Consider the following 17,985-nt stretch of genomic DNA (forward strand, 5'->3'; position numbering starts at 1 on the left):
AAATGCTAAAGGTGGAGCAGAGAATGGAAGTAAAAGGCTACAGGTGGAGCAGAGAATGGAAGTAAAAGGCTACAGGAGGAGCAGAGCATGGAAGTGAAAGGCTGCAGGTGGAGCAGAGAATGGAAGTAAAAAGCTACAGGTGGAGCAGAGAATGGAAGTAAAAGGCTACAGGTGGAGAAGAGAATGGAAGTAAGAGGCTACAGGTGGAGCAGAGAATGGAAGTAAAAGGCTACAGGTGCAGCAGAGAATGGAAGTAAAAAGCTATAGATGGAGCAGAGAATGGAAGTAAAAGTCTACAGGTGGATCAGAGAATAGAAGTAAAAGGCTACAGGTAGAGCGGAGAATGGAAGTAAAAGGCTACAGGTGGAGCGGAGAATGGAAGTAAAAGGTTACAGGTAGAGCGGAGAATGGAAGTAAGAGGCTACAGGTAGAGCAGAGAATACAAGTAAAAGGCTACAGATGGAGCAGAGAATGGAAGTAAAAGGCTACAGATGGAGCAGAGAATGGAAGGAAAAGGTTACAGGTAGAGCGGAGAATGGAAGTGAAAGACGACAGGTGGAGCAGAGAATGGAAGTGAAAGGCTACAGGTGGAGCAGAGGATGGAAGTAAAAGGCTACAAGTGGAGCAGAGAATGGAAGTAAAAGGCTACAGATGGAGCAGAGAATGGAAGTAAGAGGCTACAAGTAGAGCGGAGAATGGAAGTAAAAGGCGACAGGTGGAGCAGAGAATGGAAGTAAAAGGCTACAGGTGGAGCAGAGAATGCAATTAAATGGCTACAGGTGGAACAGAGAATGGAAGTAAAAGGCTACAGGTGGAGCAGATAATGGAAGTAAAAGGCAACAGGTGGAGCAGAGGATGGAAGTAAAAGGCTACAGGTGGAGCACAGAATGGAAGTAAAAGGCTGCAGGTAGAGAGGAAAATGGAAGTAAAAGGCTACAGGTGGAGCAGAGAATGGAAGTAAGAGGTTACAGGTGGTGCAGAGAATGGAAGTAAAAGGCTACAGGTGGAGCAGAGAATGGAAGTAAGAGGCTACAAGTGGAGCAGAGAATGGAAGTAAGAGGCTACAGGTAGAGCAGAGAAAGGAAGTAAAAGGCTACAGGTGGAGCAGAGAATGGTAGTAAGACATAACAGGTGGAGCAGAGAATGGAAGTGAAAGGCTACAGGTGGAGCAGAGGATGGAAGTAAAAGGCTACAAGTGGAGCAGAGAATGGAAGTAAAAGGCTACAGATGGAGCAGAGAATGGAAGTAAAAGGCTACAGATGGAGCAGAGAATGGAAGTAAGAGGCTACAGGTAGAGCGGAGAATGGAAGTAAAAGGCGACAGGTGGAGCAGAGAATGGAAGTAAAATGCTACTGCTAGAGTAGTGAATGGAAGTAAAAGGCTACAGGTGGAGCAGAGAATGTAATTAAGAGGTTACAGGTGGAGCAGAGAATGGAAGAGGGTTACAGGTAGAGCAGGGAATGAAAGTAAGAGGTACAGGTGGAGCAGATAATGGAAGTAAAAGGCTACAGGTGGATCAGAGAATGGAAGAAAAAGGATACCGGTGGAGCAGAGAATGGAAGTAAAAGGATACCGGTGGAGCAGGGAATAGAACTCTGAGTAAAGATACAAATTTATTAAAAACAAATTTTCAAGTGTTTCAGACGATAAATCAGCTCCATTCATAGAACTTCAGATTCTTTGGCACGAATAACTTTACATTTAAGAGAGTTTAGCAAGTTAGCGCTGATGCACTTGTCACATATCATGCGTCTACTGACCACAAGCTTAATTGGAATCTATGGATGTTACTACCGCACGCCATTATCCTTCTTTGTCCCCTGGGAAGTCCACACCATGTCCAAATGAAAGATGCCATGATGGTCAGGTGCAATTTCTAGGGTTATCATAGAAAATATTTATTAGGGGCCGGGATCCAGTCAGAGCGTCCTTTACACGGACACTCAGGGTACAGGATAATGACACTGACACTCGGGGTACAGGATAATGACACTGACACTCGGGGTACAGGATGATGACACTGACACTCGGGGTACAGGATAATGACACTGACACTGGGGGTACAGGATAATGACACTGACACTGGGGGTACAGGATAATGACACTGACACTGGGGTACAGGATGACACTGACACTCGGGGTGCAGGATGACACTGACACTCGGGGTGCAGGATAATGACACTGACACTGGGGGTACAGGATAATGACACTGACACTCGGGGTACAGGATGACACTGACACTCGGGGTACAGGATAATGACACTGACACTCGGGGTACAGGATAATGACACTGACACTCGGGGTACAGGATAATGACACTGACACTCGGGGTACAGGATAATGACACTGATACTGGGGGTACAGGATGACACTGACACTGGGTGTGCAGGATGACACTGACACTCGGGGTGCAGGATGACACTGACACTCGGTGTGCAGGATGATGACGCTGACATTGGTGGTACAGGATGATGACACTGACACTGGGGGTACAGTGAACGCAGCTGAGGCCGTAGGTGCTGGGATTTCTGCACAAGGTTCAGTTTCCAGACTGGAGAATCCAGAGGTTGTGAAAACTCTTATATATGTATTGCAGGCGTGTACGTAGTCTGACGATATACTGCCGCCCTATAATCTCAGCTCACGGACGGCTCTGGATCAGGTCTCATACAATTAATAGCAGCCTTGGCATGAGCCCATACAATGAAGCATTGGCAGAGGACATGATTCCTCTTCTACAGTCATGCAGGGCAAGTTGTCAATCACTAGGCTACATTGTATCTTCCACTGATACAGTTGAAGTCAGTGAATTCTACTGTGTAGCTGGAATATCTGCAATTTCCAGAATAATCTAGGCAAGAGCGGCTTACAAATAGGTGTCCACCGTGCAGAGAGCGACTGACGACTAGCTGTGGAGCCGCAAGCACTGGCGCTGGCACAATGCTGTGCACTTGATCTGTATTACAGGCTCCGACTACAGGCAGATGATGATGATAGAGATACACTGCTCTGTACAATGGATTCATTTTTATTATAGAGGGCAAATAGGAGATTTTTTTCATCCTATAATATTACTAAAAAATAATAATGAAAAACACTTGATAATGAAAAAAAATGTCACTTTTAATTCATTTTTTTTAAAAAATAATGAGCATCAGTAATCAGCAAAGAACACTGACATATTTGTTTCCCTTATAATCGTAACGACCGGCACCCCAAAGCAATCAGATTATTTATGGGACTCGGTAAATGACATCAAAAACTGGTGTGATTGATTTATTCTGTATAAAACCCATAAAAAATTACAATAAAACTGTAATGCTGAGGCTGCGTTCACAGGTAGCATAAATTCTACGTTGTTTCTTCTCCTTTTTTTCTGCACCAGATGGCGCAGTAACAATCTTCTCTGATTATTTGATGTGGTTTATGGACAGATATGAAGCAGAGTTTTTAACTCTCTTTTTAATACTTCGTGAAAGCTTTGATTCTGCGCTTAAAAAACGTAACGGCGCTTTTTTCTTCATACTTTTTTTTTTTTTTTCAAAAGAAGCCTCTGAAGAAAGAAATGCACCAAAACCGCAGAGTTCAGCAGCATCTTCAGACCACAGAGAGCGGAGATTTCACGGAATCTCGTCCCCTTGGTTTCAAAATTTAGACCGGATTCACATGCAGCGTAAATGCGGCAGATTTACTGCACTAAAATTCTGCTGAACTGTCCAAGCAAAGTGGATTTCATGAAACCTGCGCCGCTGTTAGGATTCAGCAGACAGTATTTTACATTATGGAACTGCCAGTATTTCTCTACATGTCGTCTCTCCACCTGTTACAGCTGTTCTTTCTCTTTTCTTTTCTTCCCCTCCTACTTCTTAAATATTTTATATATCAGGTATCTTATTTGTGTATGGTAGCCCCTTTCCCTCGCTTATCCTGTACACACCGATCTTTTTCATTTTCCTTCTATCCCTTTAATTTTTCCCATTTTCCTTATTAGACCATACTTTTCCTTCCCCCTTCTCATCCTTAACCCTTTCCTCCCTATATTTTGCCTATGTCTTTCATCCCTTTAAATTTGTCTTTTTTTGCCGTTGTCTCCCCCCTTTTTCTTTACCCCATTAATGTAAAAAATCCTTAATAAAAGCTAATTAAACAATGCGCCCGCTGAGCGCCCAAGGACGCGGCTGATCTGTGCGGCTTTGGTGCTTTATTCTCTCTCGTCTTCTATGTGGAACCTAAAAAAAAGCAGGTAAAAAACTGCAGATACTTTATTAAGTGCAGAATCAAAGATTTTCTCTACTATAAAAAGCGGATTAAAAACGCATTAAATAAAGGGTAGAAGATTGTTATTGTGTAGTTTTGTGCGGATCCTGCAGAAAACAAAAACACAGTGTGAACACGGCCTTACAGACAGCAAAAAGCTGGATGTCATATATTGACGCTAAGGCTATGTTCACACGTTCCTGATTTCCCTTCTTTTTTTTTTCAGGACTAAAAACCGCAGCTCTTGGCAGAAAACGCAGGTCCTTTTTTTGGTGCTTTTTTGGTGCGTTTTTTGATGCGTTTTTTATGCAGTTTTCTATGCAGAGTCTGTGTGTTTTCTAGGAAGTTTTTTAGGGTTAAAATGGCTGAAAATATCCTAACGCTACCCCTACCCCTACCCCTAACCCTACCCCTAACCCTACCCCTAACCCTAACCTTAGTGGAAAAAAAAAAATTCTTAATTTTTTTATTGTCCCTACCTATGGGGGTGACAAAGGGGGGGGGGGTCATTTACTATTTTTTTTATTTTGATCACTGAGATCGGTTATATCTCAGTGATCAAAATGCACTTTGGAACGAATCTGCCGGCCGGCAGATTCGGCGGGCGCACTGCGCATGCGCCCGCCATTTTGCAAGATGGCGGCGCCCAGGGAGAAGACGGCCGGACGGACACCGGGAGGCCGGGTAAGTATAAAGGGGGGAGATGAGGGCACGGGGGGGGGGGGGGGGGGTGTCGGAGCACGGGGGGGTGGCATTGGAGCATGGGGGGGTGGGATTGGGGCACGGGGGGGCAGCCACACTGCAGCGGTTCTGCACCACAAACCGCAGAAAACCCGCAGATATTTTTTTCATCTGCAGGTTTTACTGCGGGTTTGACCTCACAATGGAGGTCTATGGGTGCAGAACCGCAGCAGTTCCGCAAAAAGAAGTGACCTGGTACTTCTTTTTTACCGCGGCTATTCAGTGCGGCTTTTTTCGCGATTTTCCGCAATGTGGGCACAGCAGTTCCTGTTTTCCATAGGGTACATTGTAATGTACCCTGCATGGAAAACAGCTGCGGACCCGCAGCGGCAAAATCGCGGCGATTCCGCATGAAAAAAAGGATGGTGTGAACATGGCCTAAAGATGAGAAAGTTCTGGCGGCTCCGATTGTGAATGAAGGAGCAAAAAATAATCCACAGGTCTCAACTAGGGATGAGTCGGACGCACAGATGATGTCGCTCCGGCCCTGGGGGATCAAAAGCCGCCGGGACCCTGGAAGATGAGAGATTCACTGCCTCCCGTCCAGTGGCAAGGTACCACTGATCTGGACCAGAGACCCGTGAATCCATCCACTCCTCTATACTCCCAACTGTCCTGGATACAGCGGACAGTCCCGGATTGGGGTCTGCGCCCGGCAGTCTCGGGGTCTGTGGAATGTCCCTCACTGCCAGCGCCCCTCTGACAACTCCTACTGCTGCGGAAGAAAAAAATGGTAAAAGGAGCGTGGATTGGGATGTGGCCAAAGGCATGGCCAAAATTTACCGTGGCACGCTCAGCGGGCCACATGTTCCCGCTTTCTAATCTGCAAAAGTTGGGAGATGTGTCACTCTGCAGCCGTCATTCTCTGCTGCTGGGACGTCATTGTTGGGATCCTTCATTTCCATCAGTTCTAGCATCTAAAAGAAACTAAGGACGTTACAAATCTCATTCACGTTACATGTTTGTATGGACTCAATGAAGGTAAGGGGGGATACGGGGGTCCTCAGACCTCATATCACCAACTGACATTAATAGTATCACTCTGTACACAATGCCCTGCAATATACAATGTATCTGTTTGTTATATACAATGTATCCACCGACCCCTCTTAGCCATGGAGCTCATCTTAGCTGCCACAAGTAATTAGAAGGGCGGTACAACGTGATTTGTGCGTCATGTCAGGCTTATTAATCAGAAGAGGACTTGGGAGATCAGATGGGGGGAGGTTCGCAGGGCTCTGGTCCATCATGGGCTACCAATATGGCCACTGGAGAGGCTCCCGTGAATCTCTTTGCTCCACTCCCCTGTTGCCCTGTTATATGCCTCCATCTACAAATGTGTGAAAAAGTATTTGCCCCCTTCCTGATCTCCTATTCTTTTGCACGTTTGTCGCACTTAAGTGTTTCAGATCACCAAACAAATGTAACTATTAGACAAAGATAACACAAGTAAACACAAAATGTTTATTATTAAGGAAAAAAAAGAAATTCAAACCTACAGGGCCCTGTGTGAAAAAAGGACTGCCCCCCCAAAAGTAAATAAATAAATAAATTAACTGTGGCGTATCATATCTTTGGGAAGCTGAGTTCACAGTCCCTAGCCACTCCCAGGCCTGATTACTGCCACACCTCTTCTCAATCAAGAAGTCACTTACATAGGACCTGCCTGACAAAGTGAAGTAGAGTAAAAGATTCTCAAAAGCTAGACATCATGCCACGATTCAAAGAAATTCTGTAACAAATTAAAAACTAAGAAATTGAGATCCATCAGCCTGGAAAAGGTTATAAAGCGATTTCTAAGGCTTTGGGACTCCTGCGAACCACAGTGAGAGTCATTATCCACAAATAGCAAAAATATGGAACAGTGGTGAACCTTCCCAGGAGTGGCCGGAGCACCAAATTACCCCAAGAGCACAGAAAAAAACTTATCAAAAACATCTCAAAAGACCCCACAACAACATCCAAAGAACTGCAGGCCTCACTTGCCTCAGTTAAGGTCAGTGTGCATGTCTCCAACATAAGAAAGAGACTGGGCAAAAATGGCCTACAAAACGAAAACCACTGCTTATCAATAAGAAGATAAAGACTCATCTCAGTTTTTCCAGAAAACATCTTGATGATCCCCAAGATTTTGGGAGAATACTCTGTGGACTGACAAGAGAAAAGTTGAACTTTTTATAAGGTGTATGTCCCATTACATCTGGCATAGACGTAAAACAGCATTTCAGAAAAGAAACATCATTCCAACAGTAAAATATGGTGGTGGTAGTGTGATGGTCTTTGGCTGTTTTGCTGCTTGAGGACCTGGAAGACTTGCTGTGGTAAATGGAGCCATGAATTCTGCTGTCTACCAAAAATCCAGAAGGAGAATGTCCGTTCATCTCTTTGTGACCTAAAGCTGAAGCGCACTTGGGTTATGCAGCAGGACAATGATCCAGAACACACCAGCAAGTCCACCTCTGATTGGCTTAAAAAAAACAAAATTAAGACTTTGGAGTGGCCTAGTCAAAGTCCTGATCTTTATCCCATTGAGATGCTGTGGCGTGATGTTAAAAAGGCGGTTCATGCTCGGAAACCTCCAATGTGGCTGAATTACCCCACTTCTGCAAAGATGAGCGGCATAAATTCCTCTGCAATGTTGTAAAAGACTCATTGCCAGTTATCGCAAACGCTTGATTGCACTTGTTGTTGCTTAGGGCGGCACAAAACAGTTATTTACTGTTTCACGCAGGACCCTGTAGGTTTGGATTCCTTTTCCCCTTAATAGTAAAAACCTTGATTTAATAACTGCATTTTGTGATTTCTTGTGTTCTCTTTGTCTAACATTTACATTTGTTTGATGATCTGAAACATTTAAGTGTGACAAACGTGCAAAATAATAGGAAATCGGGAAGGGGGTGAACGTTTTTTCACACAACTGTATATTAGTAACATCTGTTTTCAGCTGATATTTTGGAAACTTTCTTCTACCATTTTTGTGCTCGGCTCCCAATACTATCCAATGATTTCCATTGTTACATCCGTCCCTTTACAGACCGACCCTGTGCCCTGGAAACATTATTAGCAATATACAGCTCTCCGCATTTCTGTGTCATATACAATGTATCGGGGACATACATAGAAATCACAGGACACCACAGCAAAAGGTCATTATGCTTCTACTGAAACCCCTTAGTGTTCCACCCATGATTCCCCTATCTTGGACATTATAAAGTAGGATGCTCCTAAAAATGACCCAACCACACACAGAGTAGGATATGTCCACAATGTATCCCCCCTCAATATTTCAAGCCACAGCCCCCAACCCTCACAAGTACAGTGTGATGACTCCATAGTGCCACTAGCAAAGTATAATGTCCAGTGATGAGGGAGTATACGCGTTGCTCAGGTTTTCCACAGCACGCTCAGGTGGTCTCTGAGTATTTGTAACTGCTCGGAGATTTCGTTTTCCTTGCAGCAGCTGAATGATTTACAGCTATTAGCCAGCTTGAATACGTTTGCATTCCCTAGTAACCAGGCAACCCCCACATGTACTCAGCCTGGCTAGGAGCTGTAAATCATTCAGCTGAGGCGATGAAAACTAAATCTCCGAGCAGTCATAAATACTTGGAGGTCACCCGAGCATGCTTGGGAAATCTCGAGTACAGAGTATATTCGCTCATCTAATATATAATTGCCTAGAATACTACTTCCTGCAATTTGTGCCAACTTCCTGTCCGGAGCTAATGTGCGGAGATAATGTCCGGAGCTAATGTGCGGAGATAATGTCCGGAGCTAATGTCCGGAGCTAATGTCCGGAGCTAATGTGCGGAGATAATGTCCGGAGCTAATGTCCGGAGCTAATGTCCGGAGCTAATGTCCGGAGCTAATGTCCGGAGATAAGTGACGTCAACAGTGTCCAGTGTCTGATTGGTTGCCGCCTGCTGCGAGCGACCAATCAGAAACGTGCCGTACTGTGACACACTCCGCCCGCCATTTTGGTGTGATTTTTGAATTTTTACCTCACAGCAAGTTTCTACTGCGTGGAGGCGGGCCCAGTGACGTTGCTCTTCAAGCTCCTGCCGAATTTCGTCAAAAAAATGATAATACCATTTACCAAAACTATATATATTTAGTTGTGAAGTGGTTCAGTGACATTTTCACACCAATTTTGAACTTTTGTTTGGTGTTTTCTCCATATACTGCCTATTATTTTTGTTCTTTCTTACTATTATTTATTAATTGTATTATTCTTACATTTGAATACATAAAGTATATATGGATTCTAGACTCCCGATTCTTTAGAATCGGGCTGCCATCTAGTCACTAATAATGTCCCTAACACACAGAAACATGGCCACCACAATGTGTAATATCCCCCACTAGGGGGATATGCTTCCACAGCCTTGAGTCAGAATAATGGCCCCAACAGTCCGCTACTATGATGGCTCTCACAGTCCCCTAATATAATTGCCCCCACAACACTCATATGATGACATCACAGCCCCCTAATATGACTGCCCCCACAGTCCCCTATTCTGGTAGTCCCCATAGCCCCGTAATCTCATGGCCTAATATGATGGCACCCACAGCCCCTGATATGATGGCCCCCACAGTCACCTAATATGATGGCCCGCACAACACCCTAATATGATGGCCCCCACAGCCCCCTAATATGATGGCTTCCACAGTCACCTAATATGATGGCCCCCACAGCCCCCTAATATGATGGCTTCCACAGCCTCCTAATATGATGGCCCCCACAGTCACCTAATATGATGGCCCCCACAGCCCCGATATGATGGCCCCCACAATCACCTAATATGATGGCCCCCACAGCCCCCTGATATGATGGCCCCACAGCCCCCTAATATGATGGCCCCCACAGCCCCCTCATATGATGGCCCCCACAACACCCTAATATGATGGCCCCCACAGTCACCTAATATGATGGCCCCCACAGCCCCCTGATATGATGGCCCCCACAGTCACCTAATATGATGGCCCCCACAGCCCCCTCATATGATGGCCCCCACAGCCCCCTAATATGATGGCCCCCACAGTCACCTAATATGATGGCCCCCACAGCCCCCTGATATGATGGCCCCACAGCCCCCTAATATGATGGCACCCACAGCCCCCTCATATGATGGCCCCCACAACACCCTAATATGATGGCCCCCACATCCCCCTAATATGATGGCCCCCACAGCCCCCTGATATGATGGCCCCCACAGTCACCTAATATGATGGCCCCCAATATGAAGGCCCCTATAGCCCCCTAATATGATAGCCCGACAGCCCTGTATTATGATGGCCCCACAGCCCCTTAGTATGATGGGCCTCACTCTGTATGATAGTGTTCATTACATATGTACCTACACTTATTCCCTCGGCACTTTTTGTGCAGTGTGAGAACTGTGCACAGTAGGCGCAATGTATTACCGTCGTCACGCCTGCAGCCGGCCTGGTCTCACATGCGCATGTAGTACCGTCCTCGCGCCTGCAGCTGGCCTGGTCTCACATGCGCATGTAGTACCGTCCTCGCGCCTGCAGCCGGCCTGGTCTCACATGCGCATGTAGTACCGTCCTCGCGCCTGCAGCCGGCCTGGTCTCACATGCGCATGTAGTACCGTCCTCGCGCCTGCAGCCGGCCTGGTCTCACATGCGCATATAGTACCGTCCTCGCGCCTGCAGCCGGCCTGGTCTCACATGCGCATGTAGTACCGTCCTCGCGCCTGAAGCCGGCCTGGTCTCACATGCGCATGTAGTACCGTCCTCGCGCCTGCAGCCGGCCTGGTCTCACATGCGCATGTAGTACCATCCTCGCGCCTGAAGCCGGCCTGGTCTCACATGCCCATGTAGTACCGTCCTCGCGCCTGCAGCCGGCCTGGTCTCACATGCGCATGTAGTACCGTCCTCGCGCCTGCAGCCGGCCTGGTCTCACATGCGCATGTAGTACCGTCCTCACGCCTGCAGCCGGCCTGGTCTCACATGCGCATGTAGTACCGTCCTCGCGCCTGCAGCCGGCCTGGTCTCACATGCGCATGTAGTACCATCCTCGCGCCTGCAGCCGGCCTGGTCTCACATGCGCATGTAGTACCGTCCTCGCGCCTGCAGCCGGCCTGGTCTCACATGCGCATGTAGTACCGTCCTCGCGCCTGCAGCCGGCCTGGTCTCACATGCGCATGTATTACCATCCTCGCGCCTGCAGCCGGCCTGGTCTCACAAGTGCATGTATTACCATCCTCGCGCCTGCAGCCGGCCTGGTCTCACATGCGCATGTATTACCATCCTCGCGCCTGCAGCCGGCCTGGTCTCACAAGTGCAGGTTGAATTGTGCTGTTTGCTCCTTGATCCACCGCTCTGTTTAATGGTGCCCACATTCTGAGGATGAGCACACCCCTGAAATTACAATGACCGTTCAGCACCGGACCCCACAGTAACCGCATGGTCTGATGCTGTGGATGGGTGGCCCCTGAAATGTATCTATTTTAGCACTATGTTTTGTTACTTTGTCAGCTCTTGCTCCTTATGTGATGGGCTCTGCTCCCATGATGTTATCTATGGCTACAGACCTCACTGTACAGGGAACCAAAGTCCAACCCTGTACTCTGGGTACATTCATAGCAATATAGTCACATGGTGTAATAATGTATCAATCATTTAGTTGCTATTTTGACGACCCTTGTTCCTGATTTCATGGATTCTGCTCCCAATCCATACGTAGCCGTCCACCTCTCTTTACAAGGTTTCATAGGTTCAGCTCCTCGGACCCTTTACAGTATAAAACACTGTAAGCCATGTGTATAACTACCGGGGAAGCAGCAGGTGCATCTGTTTTTTGGGGGGCCCCCAGACAGCGCCCTCTCCACCCAGCGCAAGTGATTACTATGAATGATGGAATAAAGGGACAGGAGGTCGACTGCCGGCAAATGATGAAAAGAGAGGAAAATACATGATACGGCCGGTTACCATTACATGCCACGTGGTGTAACTGGTCACTAGGAGGACTTGTAGGAATCCAGGAATGGTGCCCACTCCAATATATCACCACCTTTAGCAATAAGGGGTTACTATTGGCTACTAAGCTCCGCACTTTGCATGATATTTGGGGAGGCACCATTATTTCTGGCAGAGAGGGCCTCTCTATTGTTGATGTTGTGGTTGCACCATTGCATGCATTGTATGATGTCTTTCTACAGCTATGGTGGACCCATTGTATGGGCCAGGAGGACATCAGCAATGAGCAGGCACTTCAGCCTAGACTGAGCCCCAAAAATCTGATAATACTCCTTCATAAGGGAAATTGGGAGCTCCTGCATTACCCTCCTTACCTTCTGCTCAATGTTTTTCTTTAAGAAAGCTGTCCTCCTGGAGAAAAGCCTGCAATAAGGCTCAGACCGGTGGAAGCGGCCATCCCATTACCATTAAGGTGCGCTTATCAGATTCTGCACAGCTTTATTGGTTTGCACCTGGCCCAGATGACCGCGTCCTATGCACACAATCCAGTTACTGCCCTCACATTGTTTCTTCAGAATCTTCAACCAAAAGTGCAGAGAGCTGCATTGCCATCTGCAGGCCACAGCGCCCACGATGCTAATTGTATAGGATTTCAATTCCGCCAGACAAGATTTGATGGCTTCCTTCATTATTTATACACACGTGCATTCATTTTATGTGCTCGATTCATATAGGAAGACACAAGTGATCACACATAAAGCCTCTGCGTTTACATAAAAATACCAGGAGCTTACAAAACGCACAGAAAGTGTGAAATGTCAGAGGAACCTGCAGTTCCTAATGCATCCACCCTCCCCCACCAGACACAAAAACCTAGAAAACTACAAAAACATTAAAAAAAAGTAGTAAGAAGCTCTGCAAAAAAAGCCTATGTCCTCCGCCAAGCAATGACTAGTTCTTTGGCTAGGATGCAAAGGTTTCTAAGGCAGAAAAAGGAGTTAGAACAAACTAAAGTTGCAAAATTCCAGAAATAAACAGCACAAAAAGAATATTTTTTTGTAAATTACCTGTCGTGTGTGGATAGGACCAGGTGCCTTGAAGCCTCCCTGACAGCTGCACTCCGAGACACTGTAAGGATCCGAGCTGCTGGAGGAGCACTTGGACAATGAGTCACAGCCCACAACAAATGTGTTGTCCAGCGGTAGCTCCTGAATGACATGATGTTTTTTGGGAGGAACCGGTGTTTCAGGCTTTATCTGGAAGGTTGGTTGTGGAGAAGCGGACTTGTAGTGCTTGGCCAGATCTGGACTATCGGGTTTGAATGTAGTCGGGGTGGTGCCCCAATTGTATTTCCCCATAGTTTGCTCTTCTAACTCCACCGGGATGTCCAACGTGCCGTTGATGTGTTCATGGGCAGGATCCTCCGTCTTAGATTCTTCTATAGTAACGAAATTGAGGAGGAGGTTTTTTGGAGAGCGCTTCTTCTTCTTCCTCTTTTTCTTAATTTGCCTGTTTTCCTGGTTGGGAGAAACCCACTCCCCGCTCTGCTTGTTCTTCTGAACCACTTTATGGCGTGGAGTTTGACGACAACGAACCAGAGCGGTGACAAAAATGACCAAAATCACGGTCATGGTCCCTGCGATGATTGCAATGATGATTTTGACGTAGTCATTCGTTTGCGGTGTTATCTCTCCATCTCCGATGTTCTGTCCCACCGGTGTCTCCATGTTTCTTCTCACAAGTTCTTGAACGTAAGATCCATTGGTGATGGTTTCATTGACAAACAAGTGGACAAGAGCAAGAGTGTGAAACGGCTCTGGCTTCCCCGAGTCATTCACTTTTATTATCAGCCGGTGTAAACCATGATCTCCAGCCAGAATTTTCTCCTTCAAGCTGATATTCCCACTCCTTTCATCGATGGTGAATAAACCCCTCGAGTTTCCTCCTACGATACTGTAACATAAATCAGCATTTATCCCGGTGTCATTATCCACGGCAAAGACTTTGGTTACAACAGAGCCTGGGTTGGTTGAAGTTGGCACCAATTCATAAGAATAATTAGTAGACGGGATGACGAATACGGGCCGGTTATCGTTGACGTCCTCAACAAATATAGTCACTTTTACGGTTGAAGACTTTTGAGGGGTTCCTCGATCCACGGCTTTCACCTGAAAAGTATAGGAACCTTGTTGCTCCCTGTCAAAGGTTATATTTGGCTTGATGACCCCTGTATGGGGATCAATTATAAAATTATCCCTTGCATTTAGAAGTGAGAGCGTAAACTCGGCGTTCTCGCCTAAATCTTCATCCGTTACCGTGATGAGACCAACGGTGCCATAGGTGGGTAGATTCTCTGGCACATAAAAGTTGTATTCATTATGGGTGAATGAGGGACTGTTATCATTTTGATCCAGGACTGATAAGGTCACGGTGGTGTTGGTTTGTAGTGAAGGCATTCCATTGTCCCTGGCAATGACGGTAAAGGTATACCGATCCTGCTTCTCCCTGTCCAATTTCCTTACGGCGGTGAGTATACCTGTTCGCCTATCAAGGTTAAATATGGATGGGGCATTGGGGCCCAGCATATAACTGAGCTCGGCATTACGGCCGCTGTCGGCATCGGTTGCACTGATTTTGGTCAGTTCGGTGCCAGGTGGGTTGTTTTCAATAAAAGACAGACCAATGACTGGAAGAGTAAAAACTGGAGGATTGTCGTTCTCGTCCTTAACCTTAATAAGAAGCATGGCGGACTGGTTGAGAGGTGGTTTTCCAGAATCGGAGGCAACAATTTTGATTGCATATTCCCTAGTGGTTTCATAATCCAGAGGGGCGGCTGTTTCCAATAGAAACTGATTGTCAAACACGGGCTTCAACCTGAAGGGAACGTCATGGTCTGTGAAACAAGTCACCTTGCCGTTGAGATCGGCATCCTTATCGGTAACGGTGATCAGGGCGATTTTTGTATTTATCGGAGCCTTCTCGGATATTTGCACAGTTCCATTCACTGGGTTTATGATATACCTTGTATCGATCGATGGAATGTTATCATTTATGTCGGTGATGTTTATGGTGACGGTGGCCCGCGATGGAGTCGAACTGCCATCACTCGCTAAGACTGTCAATTTATGGTAGTGAGATTCTTCCCGGTCCAGGGGCTCCTTAACTGTAATTAATCCAGTATTGTTATCAATGGCAAAATGTCGCCTGGCAATGTTGGTGATTTGGTTTCCAAAATAAAAATGAATCTTGGCATTGGAGCCGAGGTCGGCATCGGTCGCGTGAAGTTGTGTAACGGACGTCCCCACAGCTGCATCTTCTGGAATATTCACCTCGATGTCTTTATCCTTAAAAACAGGACGGTTATCATTGACGTCGGTGACGGTGACTTGTAAAATGGCCGTACTGGATCTCGGAGGATTCCCACCATCTTCCACTTTGATCTTCATGACATAAGTATCCCTCTGTTCCCTGTCCAGACTCTGCTGGACAATAAGTTGGGGCCACTTGTCTCCTTCTGGTGTTTCAATGACATCGAGTCCAAAGATATTTTGGCTCTGAAATAAAGAAAACAAAACAAAAAAAAAATTAAATAAATATTTTTTGGAACCTTTACGTCAAATGCAACACAATCAAAGAGTATCAATAAAGGAAACAATCAAACGTGACCTTCCATCAGTACAAGTCAAACTATCCATGGAGACCATTATCACCCAACATTACTGACACCCAAACGTTCCAAACATGACATTACATACCCTGGGGGGGGCTGATTTTGGGAAGGTCCATGTGGCAGGTTGTGTATCTGGGCAGCAACCTTGGGACCTAACAGTTTAGGAGATGTTTGGCCCATTATTTGCACCATGCTGATGACCGGATTCAACACTGAACCCAAGATCGAAGTGGTCTATGTAGCCCCAATGTCAGAAGAACCAACGCACATCGAAATGTATCATTTCATCTACTCGCCCAAAACTGATCCAAAAACAAAAAAAAAGCAAAGTATCTTCAAAGTTACATAGTTACGGAATGTACACAGGTTGGAGAAAGACTCCGATCGAACAACTTCAACCTTGTGTGACTTCTCCCACCCGTTTATTTTCCATACCTCTCGGTAACTTTCGTCTGCATGCGAATAAGCATAATTACATTATTCGTTCCTCAAAGCGGGTTAAGCTAATAAATTAAATACACTTTTAGAGATGTTAATCTAATTTTCTCGCCCAGATGGGTCCGTGCTGCCAGTAATCATGAAAATAAATTCCCCCGAAAATATATTTATAAATGATTAACTCAAGAAATCGCTAACAAGGCGACGGGCGGATGCCAAGGAAAACCCTCCGAACCAAGAGTTCTATTTTCATTTGCAATTTATTTAGCCAAGAAAATGCTGATATGATGTGTCCATGATCGTGCCATGGGCCAGACGGGCAATGGGCAGGTTCTGCCACGCAGGGTCCATGCTGCACTCACAACTGGGGACCTTGTCAAAAACGTACGAGTTATATGGCATTAATTAGGCACTGGGAGTTATACAACAGACCCTCTTGGTATGGGACGACCATATGGTCACTGTATGGCGGTGTTATGTGGAGGTTATGCAGCTGTTATTTGCGCACTATACACCACTATTACATAGTTATTATAGCCCAGATTCAACTTATACATTGTTGTTGATTTTTTAAGTCACTTTTCTTTTTTCTTTTTTTTTTTCTTGTTTTATTCGTTTACATTTTCTGCTCCAAATTCTTCAAAACGGTGCACGCGATTCATGAATTTGTCGCAAAGTCAAAAATGCTCTTTAATCTGGTTGATAACTTTTTTTTTGTATACTTTTTAGTGCAAAAGGTCGCAAGGTCCTCTAAAATATTGTAAACTTTGCGCAAAAAAATGACAAATGTACATAAAATCATCCCAAGGGGGAGCACGGAGAACATTGGTACAAACATTTTCAAACTTTTTATAAGGTTGCAATTGATGAATTGGCCAAAAACATCTTGAAAACCCCAAACCCCATCTGCAAATAAAAGAACAAACAAAAAAAACAAAAACAAAACAAAGGCGCAATTAAAAGAAGAATAAAGGGGCAAATGAAAAACAGGCGAAAAACACCAAAGACGAAACAAAAAAGTGTAAATACAATAACGTATCCGGCTCCATTTCTCCATTTCCGTGTTTGGCACCTGAGTTTAGATGAAGAAAGCGCTGGAGGAAGATGCACGAAATTCGCCAAGTAGTGAGAACATGATAATGAATTTGGCGCATCCGTCAGCCGCCGTGTGCCTCCGCTGGAATTGATCACCGGTTAGGGGCTGGTGTAACCCTCCGCCCCTCCTGGCTGAGCTCCGCACACTTTTCATCTACAAGTTTTGCAAACATTTTGCAACATTTTAAGCGGTTTTGTTCCAGACAACTGGTGCAAACCGCCACGTGGTGTCATTACGTGACTACAATACTGATACCTGAGCATTTCATGACACTTGTGTACATTGTATAGGACTATTATCTATTCACTGGATGGCAGAATTATTATTATTATTATTATTTATTGTTATAGCGCCATTTATTCCATGGCGCTTTACATGTAAGGAGGGGTAATTATGTAACTATTCTGTGGCACTGAGATGTGTGCACCACATGGCACCATGTGGCGGTATTATGTGGTATCTTACAGAACTATTATTTATTATCCCTATGGAATCTGTCTGTTCAGTGTATGGCATTATGCCGTAGCTATACAGCACAGTATGGCGGTAGTATTTATGCACTGTACGGCAGGTTCACCTCACCCATTAGGAGGGGCACAGATGCCAGCACACGCAGAAACGCCCCCTGTCTGTGCCCTCTGGCGGCTGCAGGGATGGGCGCTGTGCTGGGCGAGCGGCTCGGACTCTCAGACATTTTTGATGATTTGTATAAACTTCTGAATTTCAGATTTTTACAGGAAATAATTGGTTTTCTTGTGGAGAGCGGAGATTTTATTATTGTTCTCCTGCAGTTATTGCTGATGTTTCCCTTTTATTGGCAGGATAATAAAACATTCTCTAT

The 17,985-nt window shown here is 45.7% G+C and overlaps 1 protein-coding gene across 4 annotated transcripts in view; it reads right to left on the bottom strand.

Annotated features, from left to right (window-relative positions):
- Nucleotides 1-17,985, bottom strand: part of PCDH11X (protocadherin 11 X-linked) — a 1,941,173-nt gene that overhangs the window by 1,662,437 nt on the left and 260,751 nt on the right. For all 4 annotated transcript variants that reach the window (XM_069746098.1, XM_069746097.1, XM_069746100.1 and 1 more), the window contains exon 3: nucleotides 13,008-15,494. In XM_069746098.1, the coding sequence (XP_069602199.1) occupies nucleotides 13,008-15,494 (2,487 nt within the window). The remainder of the gene's footprint in view (nucleotides 1-13,007; nucleotides 15,495-17,985) is intronic.

Source organism: Ranitomeya imitator, chromosome 2, assembly GCF_032444005.1.
Source record: "Ranitomeya imitator isolate aRanImi1 chromosome 2, aRanImi1.pri, whole genome shotgun sequence".
NCBI lineage: Eukaryota > Metazoa > Chordata > Amphibia > Anura > Dendrobatidae > Ranitomeya > Ranitomeya imitator.